At 46.7% G+C, this 19942-nt stretch overlaps 7 protein-coding genes across 7 annotated transcripts; 4 read left to right on the forward strand and 3 right to left on the reverse strand.

Moving 5' to 3' along the window:
• Positions 1-1371: 1371 nt before the first annotated feature.
• Positions 1372-2227, forward strand: BDV27DRAFT_119124 (uncharacterized protein). The gene is made up of 3 exons (XM_032064785.1): positions 1372-1668; positions 1719-2000; positions 2066-2227. The coding sequence occupies exons 1-3, from the start codon at positions 1421-1423 to the stop codon at positions 2106-2108; spliced, it is 573 nt and encodes a 190-aa protein (XP_031933948.1). The 5' UTR covers positions 1372-1420; the 3' UTR covers positions 2109-2227.
• Positions 2228-3232: 1005 nt separating this feature from the next.
• BDV27DRAFT_119125 (antibiotic biosynthesis monooxygenase family protein) lies at positions 3233-3863 on the forward strand. Its single transcript, XM_032064786.1, has one exon. The coding sequence runs from the start codon at positions 3395-3397 to the stop codon at positions 3770-3772; it is 378 nt and encodes a 125-aa protein (XP_031933949.1). The 5' UTR covers positions 3233-3394; the 3' UTR covers positions 3773-3863.
• Positions 3864-4587: 724 nt separating this feature from the next.
• On the forward strand, positions 4588-5660 carry BDV27DRAFT_140103 (NmrA-like family protein; the record flags this gene model as incomplete). The annotated part of the gene is made up of 3 exons (XM_032069591.1): positions 4588-5203; positions 5268-5430; positions 5498-5660. The coding sequence occupies 3 exons, from the start codon at positions 4588-4590 to the stop codon at positions 5658-5660; spliced, it is 942 nt and encodes a 313-aa protein (XP_031933950.1).
• Positions 5661-5901: 241 nt separating this feature from the next.
• On the reverse strand, positions 5902-8173 carry BDV27DRAFT_140104 (transcription factor domain-containing protein; the record flags this gene model as incomplete). The annotated part of the gene is made up of 7 exons (XM_032069592.1): positions 5902-6262; positions 6331-6812; positions 6869-7488; positions 7601-7818; positions 7873-7967; positions 8034-8063; positions 8114-8173. The coding sequence occupies 7 exons, from the start codon at positions 8171-8173 to the stop codon at positions 5902-5904; spliced, it is 1866 nt and encodes a 621-aa protein (XP_031933951.1).
• A 2002-nt stretch (positions 8174-10175) lies between these two features.
• BDV27DRAFT_119128 (uncharacterized protein) lies at positions 10176-10662 on the forward strand. Its single transcript, XM_032064787.1, has 2 exons — positions 10176-10247; positions 10307-10662. The coding sequence occupies exons 1-2, from the start codon at positions 10202-10204 to the stop codon at positions 10606-10608; spliced, it is 348 nt and encodes a 115-aa protein (XP_031933952.1). The 5' UTR covers positions 10176-10201; the 3' UTR covers positions 10609-10662.
• A 279-nt stretch (positions 10663-10941) lies between these two features.
• On the reverse strand, positions 10942-13383 carry BDV27DRAFT_140105 (Zn(II)2Cys6 transcription factor; the record flags this gene model as incomplete). The annotated part of the gene is made up of 7 exons (XM_032069593.1): positions 10942-11108; positions 11245-11698; positions 11771-12196; positions 12226-12280; positions 12333-12525; positions 12587-13265; positions 13327-13383. 7 exons carry the CDS (start codon positions 13381-13383, stop codon positions 10942-10944), a joined length of 2031 nt encoding a protein of 676 aa, XP_031933953.1.
• Positions 13384-14304: 921 nt separating this feature from the next.
• On the reverse strand, positions 14305-15721 carry BDV27DRAFT_165022 (FluC/FEX family fluoride channel; the record flags this gene model as incomplete). The annotated part of the gene is made up of 2 exons (XM_032073813.1): positions 14305-15482; positions 15562-15721. The coding sequence occupies 2 exons, from the start codon at positions 15719-15721 to the stop codon at positions 14305-14307; spliced, it is 1338 nt and encodes a 445-aa protein (XP_031933954.1).
• Positions 15722-19942: the final 4221 nt, after the last annotated feature.

The following is a 19942-nucleotide window of genomic DNA, read 5'->3' on the forward strand; positions in this document are numbered from 1 at the left end:
CTGATAAGGCTGCCGAGTATTTGCAAGGCGACCTGCGCGGGAAGCTGCAAGGCGTCATTGACGCGAACTAATGGCCATGACAGAATTTGCATATCTTATTGTTGCGCAATGGCCTATATGGCAAATTAATATTAAAAATATGGGCCTGTAGCACTCTACGGGATATGGTATAGGATGGGTAGATGAGACCACCCTGCAACTGTCGAGGGAGAACAAAAGGATTTAAAGTAAACTGTGAACAACCAATCAATCGCCTATATCCCAGCCTGTGATACACCACTTAAACAAATTGTGCTGGTACAAAGAAGGAGTCAGGTCCCTGTGCTAAGGCAAGCCTCTTTCCTCGGCCAATGGTGCCAATCTGGCTCCTTGCCTCGTCGTCGTCACATTTTAGTCCTTCGAGTGTATTTTTGTATTTGTTCACGGGGCTGACTGAGTATAGCTAAGTGGTATACCTGATGACAGTAACCATTGCGACCGGTAGTTTGGTTTGCTGGGACGCCTAGATTTGGCATTTTCGGTGGTCTGCTAAGTTATGCGCTTAGACATACCCATACGTCTATCGCTCCATAGCGGCTCCTGTACATCATCTTTGGAGGTGTGACTATTGTATGGGGCGTGCTTTTCCTCTCTATTTATTCTTTGAATTCTCCCGAGAACGCGACCTTTTTGTCGGAGGAAGAAGGGAATACTTAATGGGCACGGTGGGTGAAACCCAAGCCCAACATTTGCACCCATGACTTACGCAGCTTCTCTGATGCACTCATTTCCAGACCCAAGAACATGATGAATTTAACTCCCAATGAAAGTGGACCCAAGTCAAAGAAGCATTTCTGGATGTCAAAACTTGGATCTTCCTTGCCAATGCGATTGCGAATAACATCCCATCCGGGTCATTATCAAGTGTTGGTCATGAAATCTAGGCCATGTAAATATATTACAGCTACTTATAATACATATATAGAACGGTGAAGCAGTCTGCTCACAATCGACTTTGGATTCAGGGCAATTTAAGCCCAACTTCTTGGCATACCATCACATATCATTCTGGTCTTGTCACTCTTGCTACTTGTATTCTTACGAGAACGACAAAAGGGACAGACATGCGTAGAAGGACATATCGATTATTTCTCTATGCTTTTAGATTTCACCCTTCATATAACAGGATCATTATCTAGGGTTAGAAGCTTAGATAGCCACGAACCCGAATCACTTTTTAGGGCCAAGCCAGCTTGAGTCAAGTTACTGACTTAGGTGACCTTAGGGTGACGTCATGCTTTTCGAAACTCTTGCATATTTACAGGGTTTGACCTAAGGTCACCTTCCCTATTCATTAATTATACAATACTGTCTATTATATCTATTACATTTTAGAGTGTACGTCACCTATATTTGACATTCTCGGCTCCTAAGTCCAAAAATGCCATCTTCAACATCCCCACACCCTGACCCTAGTGCCGTCGAGCCACACCCCGAGCGACCAAAGAATATGAATGGCGACGTAGACTATGTACCTCACCCCGAAAGATCCATCTCTATCTCCCCTGCTCGGGCGGCAATTCAGAAAAGTATCATTGCCCTTTACGGTGGCAGCGCCTCCGAAGATGACATGAAGGCCTACGCCGAAAAGGCAATCTACGACGATCCGTTCAGTTATTGCGACACGCGGTATTTGTTGATACCTGGACTCGCGGGCAATATTTACTGACAGACGATAGGTACAAGATAGCTGGCCAGTGGTATGGTATCCCGAAACTATTTGCCAAGTCTGAGACGTTGGCTACGGAGGTCACCTCGTCGACAGAGCACGAGCTTGTGTGGAAGCAGCGACAGAAGTACACTTTTGCTGGTATTCATGCGTCTAAAATTGCAGACAGTCTTATTAGCCTTAAGCTTGAAGGTAAAGAGCCTAATGAGAAGGTCGTGTATCACAAGGATATGTGGAATTCCAAGGACTATTCTCATGAAGGGCTCGGTGTGCTCATCAAGAAGCTGAACGGGTAAACTATCTTTCTTTCCCTGCACATTTTTTCGCTTTGAAATCAAAGGCATTGACTGCATATAGGGACAAGTTGACAAATGTCACCAAGCCTCCTGAATCGGTGTGAAGGCGGAAGCTGAAGCCTAGAAGTTCCAACAATGAAAATGCCTAATGTGCTCATAAGCACAAAGTCTTATCAGTGTGTATAAAATAGCTGTATCACCTGCTTAGATGCATGGCCTGAGCTAGGAACGAAGGCGTTGAAAGAGATGCGGCATTGTGTTATCCTTTCCACACATAATGCATGTCAATTCTGTTGCCAAGCGTCAACCTACTTATCACTTCCCAGGTCGACTTGAAACAGTACCTGTAGGCGACAGCAATGGTAGAGTTGTGATGGAACACACCCGTAAGAATGAAGGGCTTACTATACAAATACACGGCGTTGAGTGGAGTTATGCCTGGTGGCTGTCATACTCGCCTCCTACCCATTATTTTGAACACTCCAAGATCAGCACACGCTCACTTCGCTGACATTGATGTAGTATAGGTTGAAGCGCTAATTGGACCGAGGACATGAGGTTGGTACAGCGCAGAAAACCGGGGAAGACAACGCAATAGCTCTGTACAAAGTAATCCCACCATTCGCAAGTTGTCAAGCCAAAGGGGTCAATCTACATATATCGTGTTATGATAGCCCTTGAGAGCTATATCAATCCTCGAATCCTCTTTCCGTATTCCATGGTTGCTTCCTGCTTCTGGAATCACTTTGTCCATACTCACTAATAGTATGATCCTACTCTGAGCGCTAGAAGGGCGATCTGCCCGACCAAAAGGCTTGTCAAACAAAACCAGGGTAGCAATCAAGTGTTGAAAGATTGATGGATCCTATCGGAAAGGTAGGACAAAGTCAACCAATGCATTTGAGAGAAAGAACTAATCAGATTCACGGTAGAGTGTTGTCTGGACCCGTAGCCGTTAGGGAAACGGAGCCCTAAAATGTCAGGTATGGACTATTCCTTCTCACGCGGGTGTTGGTAAAATTGTGAACCCTTAGGACGCCTTGAATATAATGTTTCGTCCTATATTATTCCTTTTAATAGACAGCCAGCGGTAAATAGTCTTATACCTACAGCGGAATAATAATAATCCAGACAGTGGACCAATCAAACCGTCGGTAGAGTGTACTCCGTTCCCGCTGGGATCACACCGGTGTGCCGCGTGCCATGAGAAGGATCGAGGTCAAGGCCACCGCACCAGACAGAGTAAAGACGCAAACAGCATTCAGGAGCAATTTGTTTAAATTCCCAGGCATGCGACAAGAAACAAGCCTCTGTTATCATTAACTCTCTATCATCACACCAATCCATCAGCTCTTCATTCAACCTCAATAACATTCAATAGACCATCAAGATGGGTGCTACTTTCATCGATATCGACCCTCGCACTCCGCTGCTCAAGCAACTCGAAGAATGCCCTGAGGCCGGCTCCTGCGTGCTCGTTAATACTTTCCATATTCCGGCCGGTAAAATGGACGAGGCATTCGCTGCTTGGAAGATCGATGCCGACCTGGCAAAGAAGCAGCCTGGCTTCATCTCAACCCAACTTCACCGGGGCGTCAACGGCAGCGATATGATGCTCAACTACGCTAATTGGGAGTCGACTGCGGCCCTGAAGGCATTCTATGACCTTCCTGAGTTCAAGTCCTCCCTCGAGAACTACCCCGATGGAACCGAATGCCGCATTGCTATCTACCGCAAGCAGCACATTGACGGTGTTTGCCTTGCCTAACTCACAGGCCAAGAAATCTCCCGCAATCCGGTGACGCTTCTTACGTTGGGTTATCCATTCCACTACCGATAAACATGATCATGTGCTATCAGCGGAAGGTTATATTTGGTCTAAGATGAACGTTGTTGCGGGGCAATGTACATGTCAATTAGATCAGGTTGTGTTGATGAGAAAACATCGGATTAGATCTATAAAATTGCCACAACACTCAAGGTGCAACTATAGGCTAATTCGCGATATGACTTCCTGATTAGTAGTTATTTAAACGGCGTGGGAAACCCATGTTGTCGTAGCTGCTTTCGCCCACTCCAAGAGACCTACAGTGATTTGTGTTCATACTTAGCTTATAGGTACATTAGTAAGCTGGCCCATTCGAAGAAATTAACTCCATTAAGGCGCTTGATGGCGTACATTAAGCAGGCAGGTTTTTACATAAATCCATTAATGCAGTTAAAATGAACCAAACCAGATGAAGGCATGACCGACACAAGTCCTAAATCACTTTGAGTTTCGGATTTAGACGGGAGCAACGCCAGTGTGACGGTGGAAATGCTAACTAATTCCCCATGCGACCAAGCCCGGACCACAGTCAACCGAAGATTTCATTGGTTGGAAGCAGATCAATGAGTCCCCTGCTGACGACGGTCTCTTTTTAATGATTCACGGCCTCGAATTCATTTTGCCACAAGCTACCTTATTTAAGCTATGACCTCGCTGGCAGACAGAAGCAAGCTGACCTTTGTTGAATCCTTTGTATTCTGAAGTCACGGGACACAATATTTCTTTACGTCCTGGAACATCTTGTCCGAAACAATATGGCTTTTACCGTCGGCGTCGCGGGCATTACAGGCAAGTTTGCACGTCTTGTTGTCAAGGATCTCCTCCAGAACCACCCAGAAGTCCGCATCCGGGGTTTTTGCCGCAATGTCTCCAAGCTACCCGGCCATCTTCGGGAGTCCAACCGAATCACCACGATTCAAGGTGACTCCATGAACTTGGCGGATGCTCGAGCATTCGTGCGTGGGTGCCAGGTTGTCATCTGCTGCTACCTAGGGGACAATCAGTTCATGACCGACGGTCAGAAAGTGCTGGTGGACGCGTGCGAGGAGGAGGGGGTAACTCGTTATCTGGCTAGTGACTACTGCCTAGACTTCACGAAGCTGGAGCTTGGCCAGCACCCGGCCAAGGATCCGATGAAGCTCGTCAAGGCTCATCTGGACACCAAGACCACTGTCCAAGGGGTCCATGTCCTGATCGGTGCGTTCATGGAGACCTTCTGGAGTGGGTACTTCGGCGTCTTTGATCCCATGCAAATGACCTTCTCGTACTGGGGCGAAGGCGATGAGGTTTGGGAGTCAACGACTTATGGCACCGCCGCAGAGTTTGTGGCGGCTGTTGCGACGGACCAGAATGCAGTCGGCCTGCAGCACTGTGAGTTCAGCTTGAGGCTATAGACATTGGTAGTCCGTGTTTTGGGGGTACTAATTTAGGGCAGTTCTTGGAGACAGGAAGAACATCCAACAGGTCGCTGATGAGTTTGCTGAAGTCTACGGCAAGAGACCTCGGTTGGTGCAACTCGGGTCCAAAGATGATCTGTATCAAAAGATGCACTCAATCTATGACAAGAATCCTTCGGATGTTTACGCATACATAGCCCTGTAAGTTTCTATTTATTGACCGTCGTTCGAGGCTTCAATGCTGACGATCCAATTTCCTTGAAAAAAGATTTTACCAGTACTACTGTATCAACGGACAGACCTATCTCAAACCGGAATTGGATAATGTCAAGTACCCTACCGTGCGACCAATAACGTTCAAGCAGTTCATGCAGTCCCACACAATCGAGGAGTTGAGCGATTCATACCAGAATGCGGGATCAAACGTGTAGACAGAATTTGGATGGAAGACTATTATATTTGGCTAGCAAATGTGAAATTAAGTTCATGTTCCACTGGGTGACGGTGGTATACAACAAAGCAAATCATTCATTACGATTTTATAGAAAGCGAGAGGAAGGCTCAGTATTATAAGACGTGAGGCCTATTAACATGCAGGCTTGATCATTGAACCGAGACCTCTCGAACAAATGGTGTGCCTACCATGAAAGTGTTGGATTGCATGCATATAGCCTATGGTAAGCCATTTACCCACTCCGAAAAGGCCAATGAGGAATTAGGTCTCGCGATGTTAGGCTCTAATAGTCTGAGCTCACTGTTGCTGAATATGCCCGTCACCGTAGGCTGCAGATCATGGGGCTGCAGCGGATTGGGCATTATGTTCTGGCTCTCATCGGTGGCCGTAAAAGACGATGAGGCGATCTGATTGAGGATGACTAGAAAATGAGTTGCCAAGGCGTCATGCTGAATTGAAAGGTGGGACAGTGTTTGCTTGGCCTCCTCGATGTCTTGAAGCCATGTTATAGACTCGGGAACGGACGGATCAGCCTTCAGATGGATAATAGGAACGAGGACGGCGTGCACGAGGGCATAGCTGATGACCGAGATAGCGTCAGCCAATATACGGTCAAGAGGCAGGATCATGGGGGGTATAGCACAAACAGGATAAAGGAGAGAGCAACGTTAGAATACTGATGGTCTTGGACCAGGCGCGAAGTGAGTTTTATGGTACCCCGAGCCAGATTGAGACCACTAGCACGGCATTGTCGCTCGCCTGGTTCCTCCCCGAGGATGGCCTGTCCATGAGAGATCCGCTTCCTTCTTAACCAGTTAAGAAGCGCCGGGCGATGAATGAGGAGTCGGAGGCTCCGATCACAGAGCATTTGCCGATCGCGTGCATACCGAGCCCAGTCAGGCAGCTGATCCACCATGGTATGTTGCATGCAGAGTGTGACGTTATTATGCCAGTCATTAATCATTTGCTCGTATGTCTTCAGATCAAACACAGTTACATGATCTGTAGAGAGTATCTGGTGGTTAATACTGTTTGCCATTCGGTGATAGCTGGACTGCAAAATCAGTCCGGTATATATTGTCCAATCGTCCCGCTCATTCGAATGGGACTGACTTAGCTCTGTCAGGTCCTTCATTAAAGATTAGTAACAGCAATACTGGTGTTTTTATTTGATAGGGTGCCTACCTCATCGGCTACATTTGACACCGGCCTGACGGTAACCAGTTTGTCCTCTGGTAGCAGGAGGGGCAGACCATGGATCTTCGATGTGCAACTATCAAAGCAATACACGCTCCACCAAACTCTTCGCCAAATCTCTTTAGTCAAGGGGGAAATATCATGCCGAGAATACGTTGACTCCTTGTGTAGCCCTAGGCTGATCGACATCCGAGTTGCAAGACCGAGATATGTCCAGCTATCTCTCGGCTGACCATATTTTTCGTAATAGTGACTCATCAGAAGTAGGGCCTGAACCAGACTAATGGAAATTTGACTAAGTATAGCGAACTGGCCTAACCTCTTCGTTGCTCGCTGAGCGAATCTGTGACCGCTGTTCATACCCTCATTGGCTTGGAGGCACCATGATCCCACTGCCAATAGCATATCACAGAGAATTACCCATTCGCAGTCTTGCGGGGCAAGATTTCTTATCTCATATTGTTTCATGAATGTTTCTTCATGAATGAAGGGGAAGATGGTATGATACTGCTCGAAATACGCTCGAACCAATCTAATCTCATCTATATCTGTCATCGATGGCTGGAAATCACTCGGGTGTGGTACCAAAAGATGGACATCCGGGGAGCCTTGACATTCGTTCATCTCAACGTCAGTCAGGTCATTTGTTGAATGGTCGGTTATCATATCTGCTTATTCTCTCAGAGCCGTCGCCAACATAAGGCTTTTTTGGAAACAAACCTCCCTGCTGGGAAACCAGAGATGGATCACTTTGACTTGCCAAGTCGGCAGGTGTGTGGGAAAGTGGGACGGTTTCTGTGCTGACCGGTTGAGAAGCATGGCAATCCGGCGAGTCAATCAGCAACGATCGAATTATAGTCTCCGTGGAACCACCAGGAAACAGCTTCCCCAGTGCCGCTTCAAGCACCTCCAATCTGTTTTCGACTGCGGTGAGGTGTCTCATTGATCAAGTCAGTAAGAAATGTTTCATACGTGATCACGTGAGCACATACTGTCGAGTCAAAGGCGATCTTGCCACTTTCTCCGGATACACACAGGGCTTGTTAAGAGTTCTACAGTGTGCACACGACGGCCGAGTCTTGGTGCACTACAATGCGTCAGTGAAATGACACAGCAAACACTCGAGCGGCAACCACGCTAAGAGAAGTTTAACCTTCGCTTTTCGAGCTCGACATTCGGTACACTGTGCAACGCGTTAGTGGTGGCGCTAAGTTCTCCGCAAACAATACGTACAGCAGGAATGTGAGAATTTCGACCCAGGCTAACCTGCGTAGAATGAGTAACATCACTCATAGTCGTTGGCCGTTATTAATATCAAGGTAAACGTGGTTAGAACAATGGAGAAAATGACCTCGGTGACGTCCGGGATAAGAGTTGTTTTGTCAGCTCTGGTTTCCATGGTTCGACCCGCACCCGAACAAAAAATTAGCCCGCGGCTTCCCTCCTGGACTGGGCTACGTTAAATATGAATGCGTATTCCTATGTAGTTTGTTAGGATTAGATATAAATATTTATATTCTTAGTGACAGTTTACTGTATATATATTTTAGTTGAAAGAGCTGGTTTAGTAAAAAGTAAGTCTAGTATACTGTTACCAATCCCGGTCTAGACCGGCACCACGCATACTATAGTGGCACTCATAACAATCAAGATACCACGACATCGATATTCCCTTCCCATAGAACATCATGGTGTCAAAGTTAAATTTTCAAAAAGTTACCTCCTGCAGTTATTAATCTTGCATGTTCATCAATGTAGAAAATACAACATGTCGTCTGACTCTATATCTTATAGGCCCTAGGGATGCTCTCTCCACAGCTCTTGTCTATTCCCCCGATAAGCAATATAGAGGAAACGTTGGTTCAACATCCATGGCTCAGGGGACTAAGGATGCATGATACAAGGCCCAGCGGGTGGACGAGTACATTATTAGAGCACGTTATTGGCTTTCACTGTCATTGACAGAATACGACGTATTATAGGCTGGAAACGAACCCTTGATGTTATGATGCACAGGAACGATTACTGATATAACCGGTGGATAACGAACCTCTCTGGTTATTTACGGGATCTATATGACAAATGGTATCCCGTACTCATAGTAGGTATCTATCTAATAGTGACAGCTATCTTCTATGTCAATTGAAGGCTAAAACTATATTCACTGAGAGTACAAGTGAGTTAAGAGTAATAAGAGTCATATAGGGCTCTTCTGTAACCTTTTGGCACGCGCTCTACATATTATGGGCACACGGGAGCAGTATAACTAAGCCTATTAGAAGGCCACTGATATTGCAGCTGCTACTCGGCTGTATTCGCCGATTTAGGAACCATGGATATATCACTCCGATTATCCAACCTGCAACGCTTACATTCGCACAAAGGTTTGGGGAGCTTCACGGAAAAAGACAAGTCCCATCCTAAGGTATGTTTCGGAAGGCCGGTGTTACCAACCCTTGCGCAGGATAAAATCCAATATAACACTACACGCCCAGTATTCCTTCCATAATCCGGTCGAAGAGTGGAGGAAACTTGACTTGGACAGTTACATAGAAATCTCCTCCAGCTTTGAAGATAACAGCACTAAAGAGTATTTGTATATCGTTCTATAATACCAACTATTTAATTCAAGTTTTGTCAGCCATGTGGAACAGAGCATTCTCTACCGCTGAACAAGCCTCGAGGATAATCTCTTCGCATACTGAAACGTCATAGCAAGAGCCACTAGGTTCCATGGCTGGGAGACGACTTGGCGTTTTGTGAAAACCACAGCTTGTGTTTATGCGTGCCAGTCAAAGCCTGTTCCGTGTGACCCGTTTCTTCCGGCCGAATCAAATGGAAGAGTATCCACCAAGTTCCCTTCCGGGTCGTTTGGGATTTATAATGAAAGATACCCAAATTCGTCCATCTGTTGTAACCACGCTTTTAATGGACCTCGACTGACCTCTTTCCTAAGTATATCAACCATTTAAAAGCGGTTGAGGGGAAAACATAATCATAAGAACAAGGGAACAAGAAAGGATATGGTGGCAAACGTATCAATACGCATGCTGTCTGCATGACCGGCGCTACCCCGGTACATCGATACATCATCTTGGGACCCCCTGCCGTTTTATCCATCGGATCCACCCAGACAGGGAAAGCGATACTTAAGCCCATTGAGTAAGCCACACTGGGATAATTATCTCCCATTGTCATATCCGATAGTATACTCAATGAAGCCTATGACCCAGTCAAAGCTCCATGGCGCAATACTATGTGTATATGCCGTCGAAGACAGAAAGAGGTGGGTTGACAACACAAGAGCTCGCATTGGCACCCATGCCATGCTACTTTGGATCTAAAGACTGGACAGTCAGCCAGCCATGTATGTTGAGATAACCTGCCACAAAGGCTTTCACGAAGACATATCTGACCAAAGTATAGGCGCACTACCCAAAGAATGTGAGCTCTGCTTGGAGCAGTTGGGCCCGGAGTCCGCGTATCGTATTCTACCGTGTAAACATATCTTCCATTTACCCTGTATCGATTGTTGGCTCTACACGGAAGATGCGAGCTGCCCTCTTTGCCGTCGTACATTCTATGAATACCGCCGCCCAAGAACTATCTGTGTTTTACCACCCAGACCACCCAGCCCATCTGCTGGCGATGTATCGCATAGACGACGCCATGCGTCGGTCGGGGGAGTGAGGTTGTGGGTCAAAAAAAGATTCTCTACTCACTCCTAAAAAATATGGTCTACTTCTATGTGCTTGTCCTAGCTTCGCATTGTACGGTCAAACATACAATGTCTACCGCTCGATGTCTAAATAATGCGACGGCCCCGGTGCAATCAATTGAGAATAATCGTTTGTAGCTTTCGTGCAAAGTTTAAGTTCGTTCCATTTCTTCTCCACGGCAGATTACAGACACAGCATTGACAAGACTCAATCATATCGTAGTGTCAGATCTATCACAAGGGAAATGTACCATGCTGTATAGCGCATGTCGGCCGATACATAGAAATCGCCTTGGCGGGACGGAGTATAGCCTCTGCGATTACGCATTCACGTTGAAATAATCTATAGGTGAGGAGCGTTGAAATGACTATCGCCTCGGGAGAATGTCGTAGGGTCTAGAAACTGAATGGACCATTCCATAGAATTTGAAATCTCACTTGGCCAGCAGCCTGGAACAAGCGGGGCTGGTATATCGGAGACTGATATGGATGGAACGTCTGTTGATGCTACTGAACCACCGAGAAATTGAGTTGCAGGTATTGCTGTCGGTGGAGGGCATGGGTCCACGTCACTACGAGCTTCTCTTCCTAATAGAAAGAAATTGTTAAACGTTGTAGCTTTTGCGAGTCAATTAATTGCACTCACCGACTGCCGAGAAGCGTAAATGCGACAAGTGTTCCAGCATGTCTGCCGCTTTTTTGGCGGCATCAGAGTTGGCACTTAGAGCTTTGAACACTTGAAGGCAGATTTCAGCGTCATCACGCACACATGAGGCCGATGTCCTTCCTTCTAGAAGGTCATGGTCCCGGTAGAATGCTTCCGCGACAAACAAGATGGAGCTGGCACAAATGAGACAGGATATCATTTGCCACCACGGGAAATCGTGCACGAGGCTTTGCTCATCTACAACATAATGCAGGAGTTTAGCGGTCTCCTGAGCCGCCGAGATGCAGGCCCACTCTGCATGCGAGATCTCGTGTTTGTGCTGCATAAGAAGGTCCATATATGATTCATTATGAGCCTGGAGCAAAGGTAGGCACAAAAAGGGACGATAGATGAGAGCTCGAAGGTGGTGAAACTTCACAGCGAGCATGTTGCGCTATGGGCTCCTCGGCTTTTAGTGAGTCAACCAATAAATTGAAATGAAAAGCATATGGAAGATGCATCTAACCTGTCGTTTAAACGAAATAGATCTTTCAAAGGTATGCCCACGGTCAAACCGTAAGTGACGCGGAAGGCCTTCCTTCCATTGTGCCAGCTGCTGATCGAGACTGGAAGCACTATGCAACATTTGATCCGGTCTCAAGTCAATCTGGCTAGGTCGATAGAGCTCGCGGATCACCTGGCTCACAATGGAGGAGAAACAGACTACCGCGCGAAAGTACGCCATCATGGATGATACGTGGATGTCATCCAAGGTGTGCTCATTAGCATCCATTGCGAATGCTGACTGGTCCTGCAACGAAGGCAATTCGACATGGGAGTCTTCCTCGTGGATAGCCATGGGCCGCCCTAATTGAAGAGCTAAGAGTCGGTCCAGAACGTACATAGAGTACCAAGTCCGCCGTTGCTGGCTACGGCTTTCTGTTAATGTTTCCTGGTGCTACCGGTAGAACTAGCTTCTACGTGGAGGCCAATGCTCTGGCCCATGCGAATCGCAAGCCCGAGGGTGTTCCAGCAACTTCCACACCACTTAGCCTGCGCAAGATGCATATAATAAAAGGTACACATACCGGTCTGTCTGGCATATGGCAAGTAGGAAGAAGCATTGCACAAGCAGTACCCAAATGCTGATTAGAGAGCAGTTAGAATCAATGCCATACGAAAAATAAAGACCCTGCTGAAAATATCGGAAATGTTGGCTAGAAGGACTTTCTTTCCTATGAGGGAAGGATGTATAATATGATCCGATGGCAAATATAAAGCCTTAGTATAAGTCAATGAGAGACTTCATCAGATCGGTCGCGGGGAGAAGTCAAGTCCTTACTAAACAGGGCGCGCCAGGGCTGATACTCCACATTGTCGCAGTCTTTGTTCCAGAGGGATTCTAGTTCCTCAAGTAACTGTTTCCTTGATAGAAATGGGTAGGCGATATGGATGGTGGAAAGATAAACATTCAAAAGCTGGTAAGCCTCCTCCTTTGGTGGCAGGAGAAGTGGGCGATTCAACGAGACGAGGTGGTCTGACAAGCCGGGAGAACCATAACCAGGTTCTCCTGCGAGCTCAGACAGTTCAGGGCCCTGGATACAGCGATGTACCGCCCGTATGAAGTGAATTTCACTCACCTTCCCTACATATGAAGGCGGCGTTGCACTGGAGGGCTTGGGCTGTTGATGTCCCTCGGACCCATGTCTTGGAAGCTGTCCATGTGCCAAGTCTCTGGGCTTCTGCCGTCGAATGTTGCTGAGATTCAAGTCAAGAGCTAGTCGATCGCTCGCATCAAGCTTAGTACGGATCTCATCGATGAGCATTTCATATGACTCCATCATTTGGTGATAAGATGCTAAGTTCGCCAGTTGCTCAACGGCTGCGGCTGGGCTATTCTCCAGGAGTTGATCGGCCCCATCGTCCCTCTTTTCTTGAGCTGCTGTCCGTCTTCGCATTGACCAGTTACACTGAAAACCGTACCCTTCACATCTCCCGCATATTGGTTGTCTTCCATCGCACTTCCTCCTTCGTTAGACACGACTCACGGCGGCGGGTTTCGGGAGTATAGATTGAAGTTACCTTGGCTTTTAGTCCTCGACATTTGTCGCAAGCTATTTCAACACGTTGACGTTTCATATTTTGAAGATTGTGCCTGATATTGGGCGGGGGATGATGCAGCATGTCTCGATTCTTGCATGACGTTAAAGGTCCATCCTTCCTTCATCTGATCACGTGGAGGAAATCACGGTATTACTATAGAGAGCAACAACAGCCAATCGACTCTCTAGGCTTCTCACCGCTTTTGCAACTGCAACATCGAAAATACCGCCAGTGCTGCCGGAGAAAGCCTGATATGTCGGCTGCAGTACGGGCCGCCCGGTCCGATCGAATCTGAATGGTCGAGGTCAACTAACCCTAATTCGTGATACATCGCGGCCGAAAGATCCCCACTTTATGTTAAAGAGTAAGTCTTGATGGGTTGCCCGGGACGTTTTCTTGAAATTTCAGGACACAGAATCCATTGGCTATCTAGGATTCGATCATTCACTGGCATCTTGTGCATCTCCGATCCGATATGCATTCTTCTGTGTGGAGGATTCCTGCATAATTGAGAATCTTGAGATTGATCTTCCTTAGTTGTTATGTCTCATAGAATTCTGGTGTCGCTGGTGTCGGATCCCCAACTGTTCTATGGAGTAAACTTTTAATCACCTCGTTTTGATTTTCTTGAGTGAACAGTGACGACATGTCACTAATGATATCCACGGTTTCATCTGTTCAGTCCACTCCTCACGCGCTGTTGGTTAACCTCCGGCGACCCAACCTCACTCAACGCTATTGCCAGTTTACTTACAGGCTTCATGTTCCGCTTAGTTACATCATATATGAACATTAAAATGATAGTCACTAAGTAGAGGTGCTGTTGGGTGGAATAGGTGGGTAGTGCGTAGAGGTTTATAATCAATTTGCTACGGACAAGTACCACCCAGTTATGACACGTTCAGGCATATGTTCACCAGAAGTAGCACACATACCATCCTTCGTCATGTTGTTCTATCATGCAAAGCAAATTGGCGTAGTAAGGCCTTGTGTCCACTGGAGACTTCCAATCTCAATGGTCAGAGCGCCTAGCGCAACTATCACCGTGAGACCGCCGTACAAATACGCATGGCCTCGTTTCAGGGCCGACAACTCCAAGACCCAAGTACTCACAGTAGTGAAGCAGCCACAGAATCCATCCATGATACCTTGCAGGATTTGACAGCCGATATAACTACCCCCTCCAAGGTTTGATGAGCTAATTGTGGCGTGCTGTAAGGAAAATGCCATCCCAAATAACATCGTACCTCCCACATTGACAACGAATGTTCCCAATGGAAAATGCGGTATACGTCCATTCAACTTCATGGACAGAAAAAAGCGTAGCAGGCACCCAATTGGGGAAAACACTAAAGCGAAGAGAAATGGACCTTGCCAGATCTCAGGGGCCCAAAGAGATATATCGTCGTGAGAGTGGGGCAGCAAGGCTACCAAGATTATTAAAGCAACCCAACAAGAGCCGGCAAACAGCATCACGAGTGGGTTCAAAACTCTACGCAAGCGAGAGAATGGGACGGTAGGTGTCCAAGGTGCTGTGAAAATAGCAATATGTGCGCCCAACGACAATCCGGCCAAGGAGAGCCCGATCTCGGTGATTAGGATCGCAATTATTGCCATGAAACTGAACCCACCATTCGGGGCTTTAGTGTCTGCCGCGGTCGGCTGGAAGAGAGAGACGTCTTGATAGGGACCCAAGGGGACAGGGAGATCATTGGCCAGGGCTAGGAAGAGATCCCGTGCGAACGTCGAAAATGAAGTCAGACAGCCACAAAGCCCCGTCGTTAGACCGATGTATAACGGAATCGTCTTCTTCCGCGTCGCATGCTGCGTATTCCAAAGTTCATCACTGATTTCCGGGTCTGCTGCACGGAATAGTTCGCGGTCTTCGCTCAAGAAACCCATGAGACAACTGCCGCCCACATTGGTCCATAACACACTTGTGTTCACAGGCGCTCCTGGATAGAAGGCCAAGCTCTCAATGACCAATCGCACCAATGTACCTATGAATGAGAAAATCACCAGGTAGGAATAGACATGAATTGCTGTCAGAGTTTTCGAGAAGCTGGGATTATTCCGTTTTTCATCGTTCATCATGTTCGATCTAGGTGGCTCATCACTACCGCTCTGTTGTGAACCTGACATTGAACTTGGCACTTTCGATTCAGACACTCGTTGGTCCAAACCTAGTCCTATATCTTCCACAAGGGTCTGAACTTTTTGAATTGCTGTGTACTGGAGATGAGGCAGTCACCTCATCCGGGATCGCCTTTCCTGTTGATAGACCAACGAGGCTGGCCCTTGTTGATTGCGTTCCCGGATAGTTCGATTGATTGGCGTGGGAATCGTAGGGCAGGGGAGGTATAGGTTTCTCCATGGCACATGGGAGTGAAGAGGGTCTGAGTTCCAAATATCATAGGAAACTTATTGATGTAGTTGGCGCAGGCAGAGGAACATTTTTCCCCACGAGTGCTCGTTTGGAAGCTGGAAAACAATAATAATAGAAAGACAGAACGAGATCAACCAACCGGCTCGCGCGATCCGGGGATTGGTATTAGGTCGGGATTGTCTATTCGTGATCGAGAGGTTTCCATTTTCGTATAGAGGATTCGATTCCCCACTTCTGCGCTCGGTCATCGTGGGCAATATAGAAAAGTTGATTTCGCCGGTTCCTCTTGGCTGAATAGGAATGCTTCACAGACAAACATGAGTCCAGACCCTGCCTGCTCCCCCCTTTCAACTCATCATCAGCCATTATCCATCTTGCTTTGGGGAGTAGTTATTCCCATGACGTATCGTCCTGCTAATTGATGATGCCTCAGTCGCCTCGTGCTCCTGGATCTGGAGGACCAACATTCAAGGATAGTATTTTCTGCGTGATTACGCTACGTGTACGGCAGGAGTTCCGGCCGGACCGTCTTAGCCGGTAGCACCTCCGATTACAGGACACCAGGATCTTGACATAGAGGGCCGTGTCTCGGGCTGGAATGTTCTGCATCGACTAGGAGATGTCGATGACGTATAAACTGGGCTTCCAATGATCTGCATCCCAATTTCTTGCATCACCTTGGATATTGATTCACAGTTGTCCGGTACCAAACAGCCAAAACGACTCATTACCACCTTTGATATGTTGCTGGACAAGAATTCAAGAAAACCGGCGGATCCTCACCGTTTACGTATGAGCAAGCACATTGAAAATGGAGGACCTATTTACTTTCTGTATTGCTGCAATTTTTGAAAACGTGTACGTATGCCTCAATTTCGCAATAGGCTGCTTGGTATGACTCAAGACGTGGTCTAGGTATACTCCTGTGTTATCCAGCTTGGTCTCGTGTCTTTGAGATTCAGCGATGTGAACCAACATTAGGGGCGCCGTTCAACAACACCTTGCCGACTATATGATCGCACTGAACCACTTGTGGATTTCCAGTACATGACGATTTGGAATGTCCTACCTGACTCCTTTCACCAAAATGCTTCTGATGATGCAAACTTGGTACAATTGACCTCCTCAACGTCCTCATTTTCCAATAGACAAGAAGGGTGTAATTCGAATCCTTTGCTCAAACCCGTAATTGCCCATCTGATCAATGGCCCAAAAATAGGTAACCCATTGTGTACTACACCAACCCTTAAGCACCGTCCACTAGTTCGCAAATTCTAAAGCCTTGGCCTATGCACTGACCTGTATGGACATTGTCTCTGTAACTAGAGTGGTACAGGGTGTTATCCGTTGGACCCGACCCGATATCAACTCTACCCTTGTGTATTCCCCTAATACGCAATTAGAGGACATGGTGAATAATGACACCAGACTTTCAGGGATATCCTTGCTTTCGACTATCGCTAGCCTGATTTATCAAAATTACTGTATATAGAACAACGACCCATACTTATATGTGGACTATTCAAATGGTGACCACGAAATACATTAACTAGAAGGCGGAATACATTGCGGATAGTTGACCGCTTACTTGCAGCCGTCACCAGCTGAAGTCTTGTCGAAGACATAGCTATATAGTGTGTTTCCTGGAATTTGCATACAGCTGTCATCTCCATCACGTTGCCTCTCGATGTGATAAGTATTTGGCGGCGCAAGTACGAGTAGAATGAGCGTCGGGAGCCCAATGAGGGTACAATGTGCGAGTGATGATTTTGCTCTAATTGGACCGTCACAGTTTCAGTGGAGCGTCTGCTTTTGGTGGATATGGGGTGAGTTTAGACTGCAATTGGCGTAGAAATAAATACTAAGTGTCTGTATCTCCTATGGATACTCCGTGGGGCCTGCTCTTACGGGTCTACTGTCGTTCAATCAAGCTACATTCTTGGTCCTGCAGAAAAAGACAGAGAGAAAAGAAAAGTCTCTAGAGTCTGCCATAGCTAGACAAGTGTCATGGACTCTCTACTGGAAAGAAATCAACTTTATTATTATCATACAAGTTTCGGATCGGGCGATATCCGAGCATGTTCAGGTGGGCCCGTTCTTCAGACAATGTACTCCAACTTCCAAGAGTCCAAGACCATGGGACTGCGTCCATCACTCCAATGAATCTATAGGTATTGTGCAATCCCATTGTGGATCATAATTTAAGGAACAGTAAGCACCTCTATTGAAACCCTCAGTTATTCTAGAAGCCCAGCCCAAGATATTCACCTCCATCCTATGCGCAAAGGATCCTGGGAGGCTTACGGATGAATACTACCTACCATCATAAGGCGCTCTGCTGGGGGGCGTCCTTGGGATACAACACACCGCACAGATAGGCGCGATATCCTACACCGATACGAACATTCCTAAAAGAAGGGTGAAAGCGCCAGAGAAGAAGAATCCCATTTTCTACCCATATAGGAGTTTCGGTTGTCGATCAGTCTCTAGAAGACTCCTGTTTTGCCAAATGTCTCCACCCACAGCCCAAAATTTCCGATTAGCTCGGGAAGCTTAGTATTCGCTTAGCGCTCTTGGCGAACGATATCCCTCCTTGCACTGAGGAGGTTGCATGGTACCTCAGCACCGAGCCTCTCCCTCTTAACGTGCAGAGTTACAACAAGGTCAAGAAGATCCTTAAGTACAACGCGCGTTATACTCAGAATGCTCTGGGTGAAGACAACCTCTTGGAGGTTGCTACCCACGAATTGAACTGACTTTGGTAATGGATTATGACAAAAGTGAGCGTGTGATGTATATATAGAATTCAAAATGTTATGAGGGGAAGGGAGTAATGCTGTTTGTCTCTAGTTTAGACGTTGGTTTACAGCGACGCGTTTCGATGATCTTGTGCTCTGGATGGATTAATAATTTAATTAATCAAAAATAGTAACTAGAATACGGGTTATTGTTATTCCGAAGGGATGAGTCTAACCGTAGGAGGCTAGTTTAGTTGTGGAATCTGCACTAACCGTAATGGTTCATCTCTAACACCTCAGGCTGCCAAGATCAAGGTTGTCTCATGGACTCAGAAGTCATTCTTTTTGGATGATAACGCTAAAGCTTTATTAAGGTTCCCTCATAGAGAGTGTGTAATTGCTGATTGAATGTCTGGAGGGCTAGCTTTTCGTGGGCTTTGTACATACTGCGGTCTGGTACCCAATAGTTGCCTGTGTCATAGTTGCAATCACCTCGTTCTCCAAATATATATTTTCCATCCTTTGGAAGAATTGTGAACAGTCAAACAACCAAGTTTCCCCGAGATCTACTGCAGTTTATCGTAATATGTAGTAATATTATTTGTGAATTTCAAATTTATCCTTTTTGCCTTTTTTTTTTTTTTAAATCATAAATAAAGCCACGTTGGGTGTTCGCACTCCAGGCGCCCGTGCTTGGTTGTTACTTGCTAGTTCATCTTAGCATGGCACAGTCACAGTTAATAAAACGTACATAGACTGCTGCAATCATTTTGCACATTATAATTGCCCTGAAACATAGGTTAGCGAGGGATAAGACTATTTGCAACTCTACGATTTTCCACCCGCTAAGGCCATATTCGGTATATATTTGTGTCCTTCTAGTTAGCAACTACGCTCATCAACGTTCAGCACTGCCTAGTCCTTCTTGCAGCTAGTGGCGATTTATGCTCGCTCGAAACGTACTATAGGGATTCTGCCAGGCTTTGACAGCCCCGAGGGCGGATTATCACGTAGTGGCCAGTCCATGGGGAATAATGGTGCGCGTGAATGGTACACAGTTCGAGTAAATGGACAATGCCCATAAACACCTCCACAGATTTATAGGGGTCGGACCGACGTACATCTCCTTCAGCGACGCAGTTATACACGAACGTATTTCGGGCCATAGAGGCAGAGGAATTATATAAGACCTCCTGTATGCCAGGATTTTAGGCGAAGATCCGTCGCTGCCGCTTAAGGTCGTGGAACCTGGAAAAACATGACGTCTGGCTCGCGGGCGTTTGGCAGGGTAGATGGTCGCGGGCGATAGAGGTAGTAGAAGAGCTACGTCTAGCCATCAAGATGAAAAAGCTGTCCGTGTCAGCTAATGTCTATGGCGCTACTAACGCCTTTTCGGCATTCGGTCCTGGGTGAACATGTTTTCATATGGCACTATCTGGAGCATGCTGTTCAGCAATGAGTAGGACTTGCG

The sequence above is a fragment of the Aspergillus caelatus genome (assembly GCF_009193585.1).
Source record: "Aspergillus caelatus strain CBS 763.97 unplaced genomic scaffold BDV27scaffold_1, whole genome shotgun sequence".
Classification (NCBI taxonomy): domain Eukaryota; kingdom Fungi; phylum Ascomycota; class Eurotiomycetes; order Eurotiales; family Aspergillaceae; genus Aspergillus; species Aspergillus caelatus.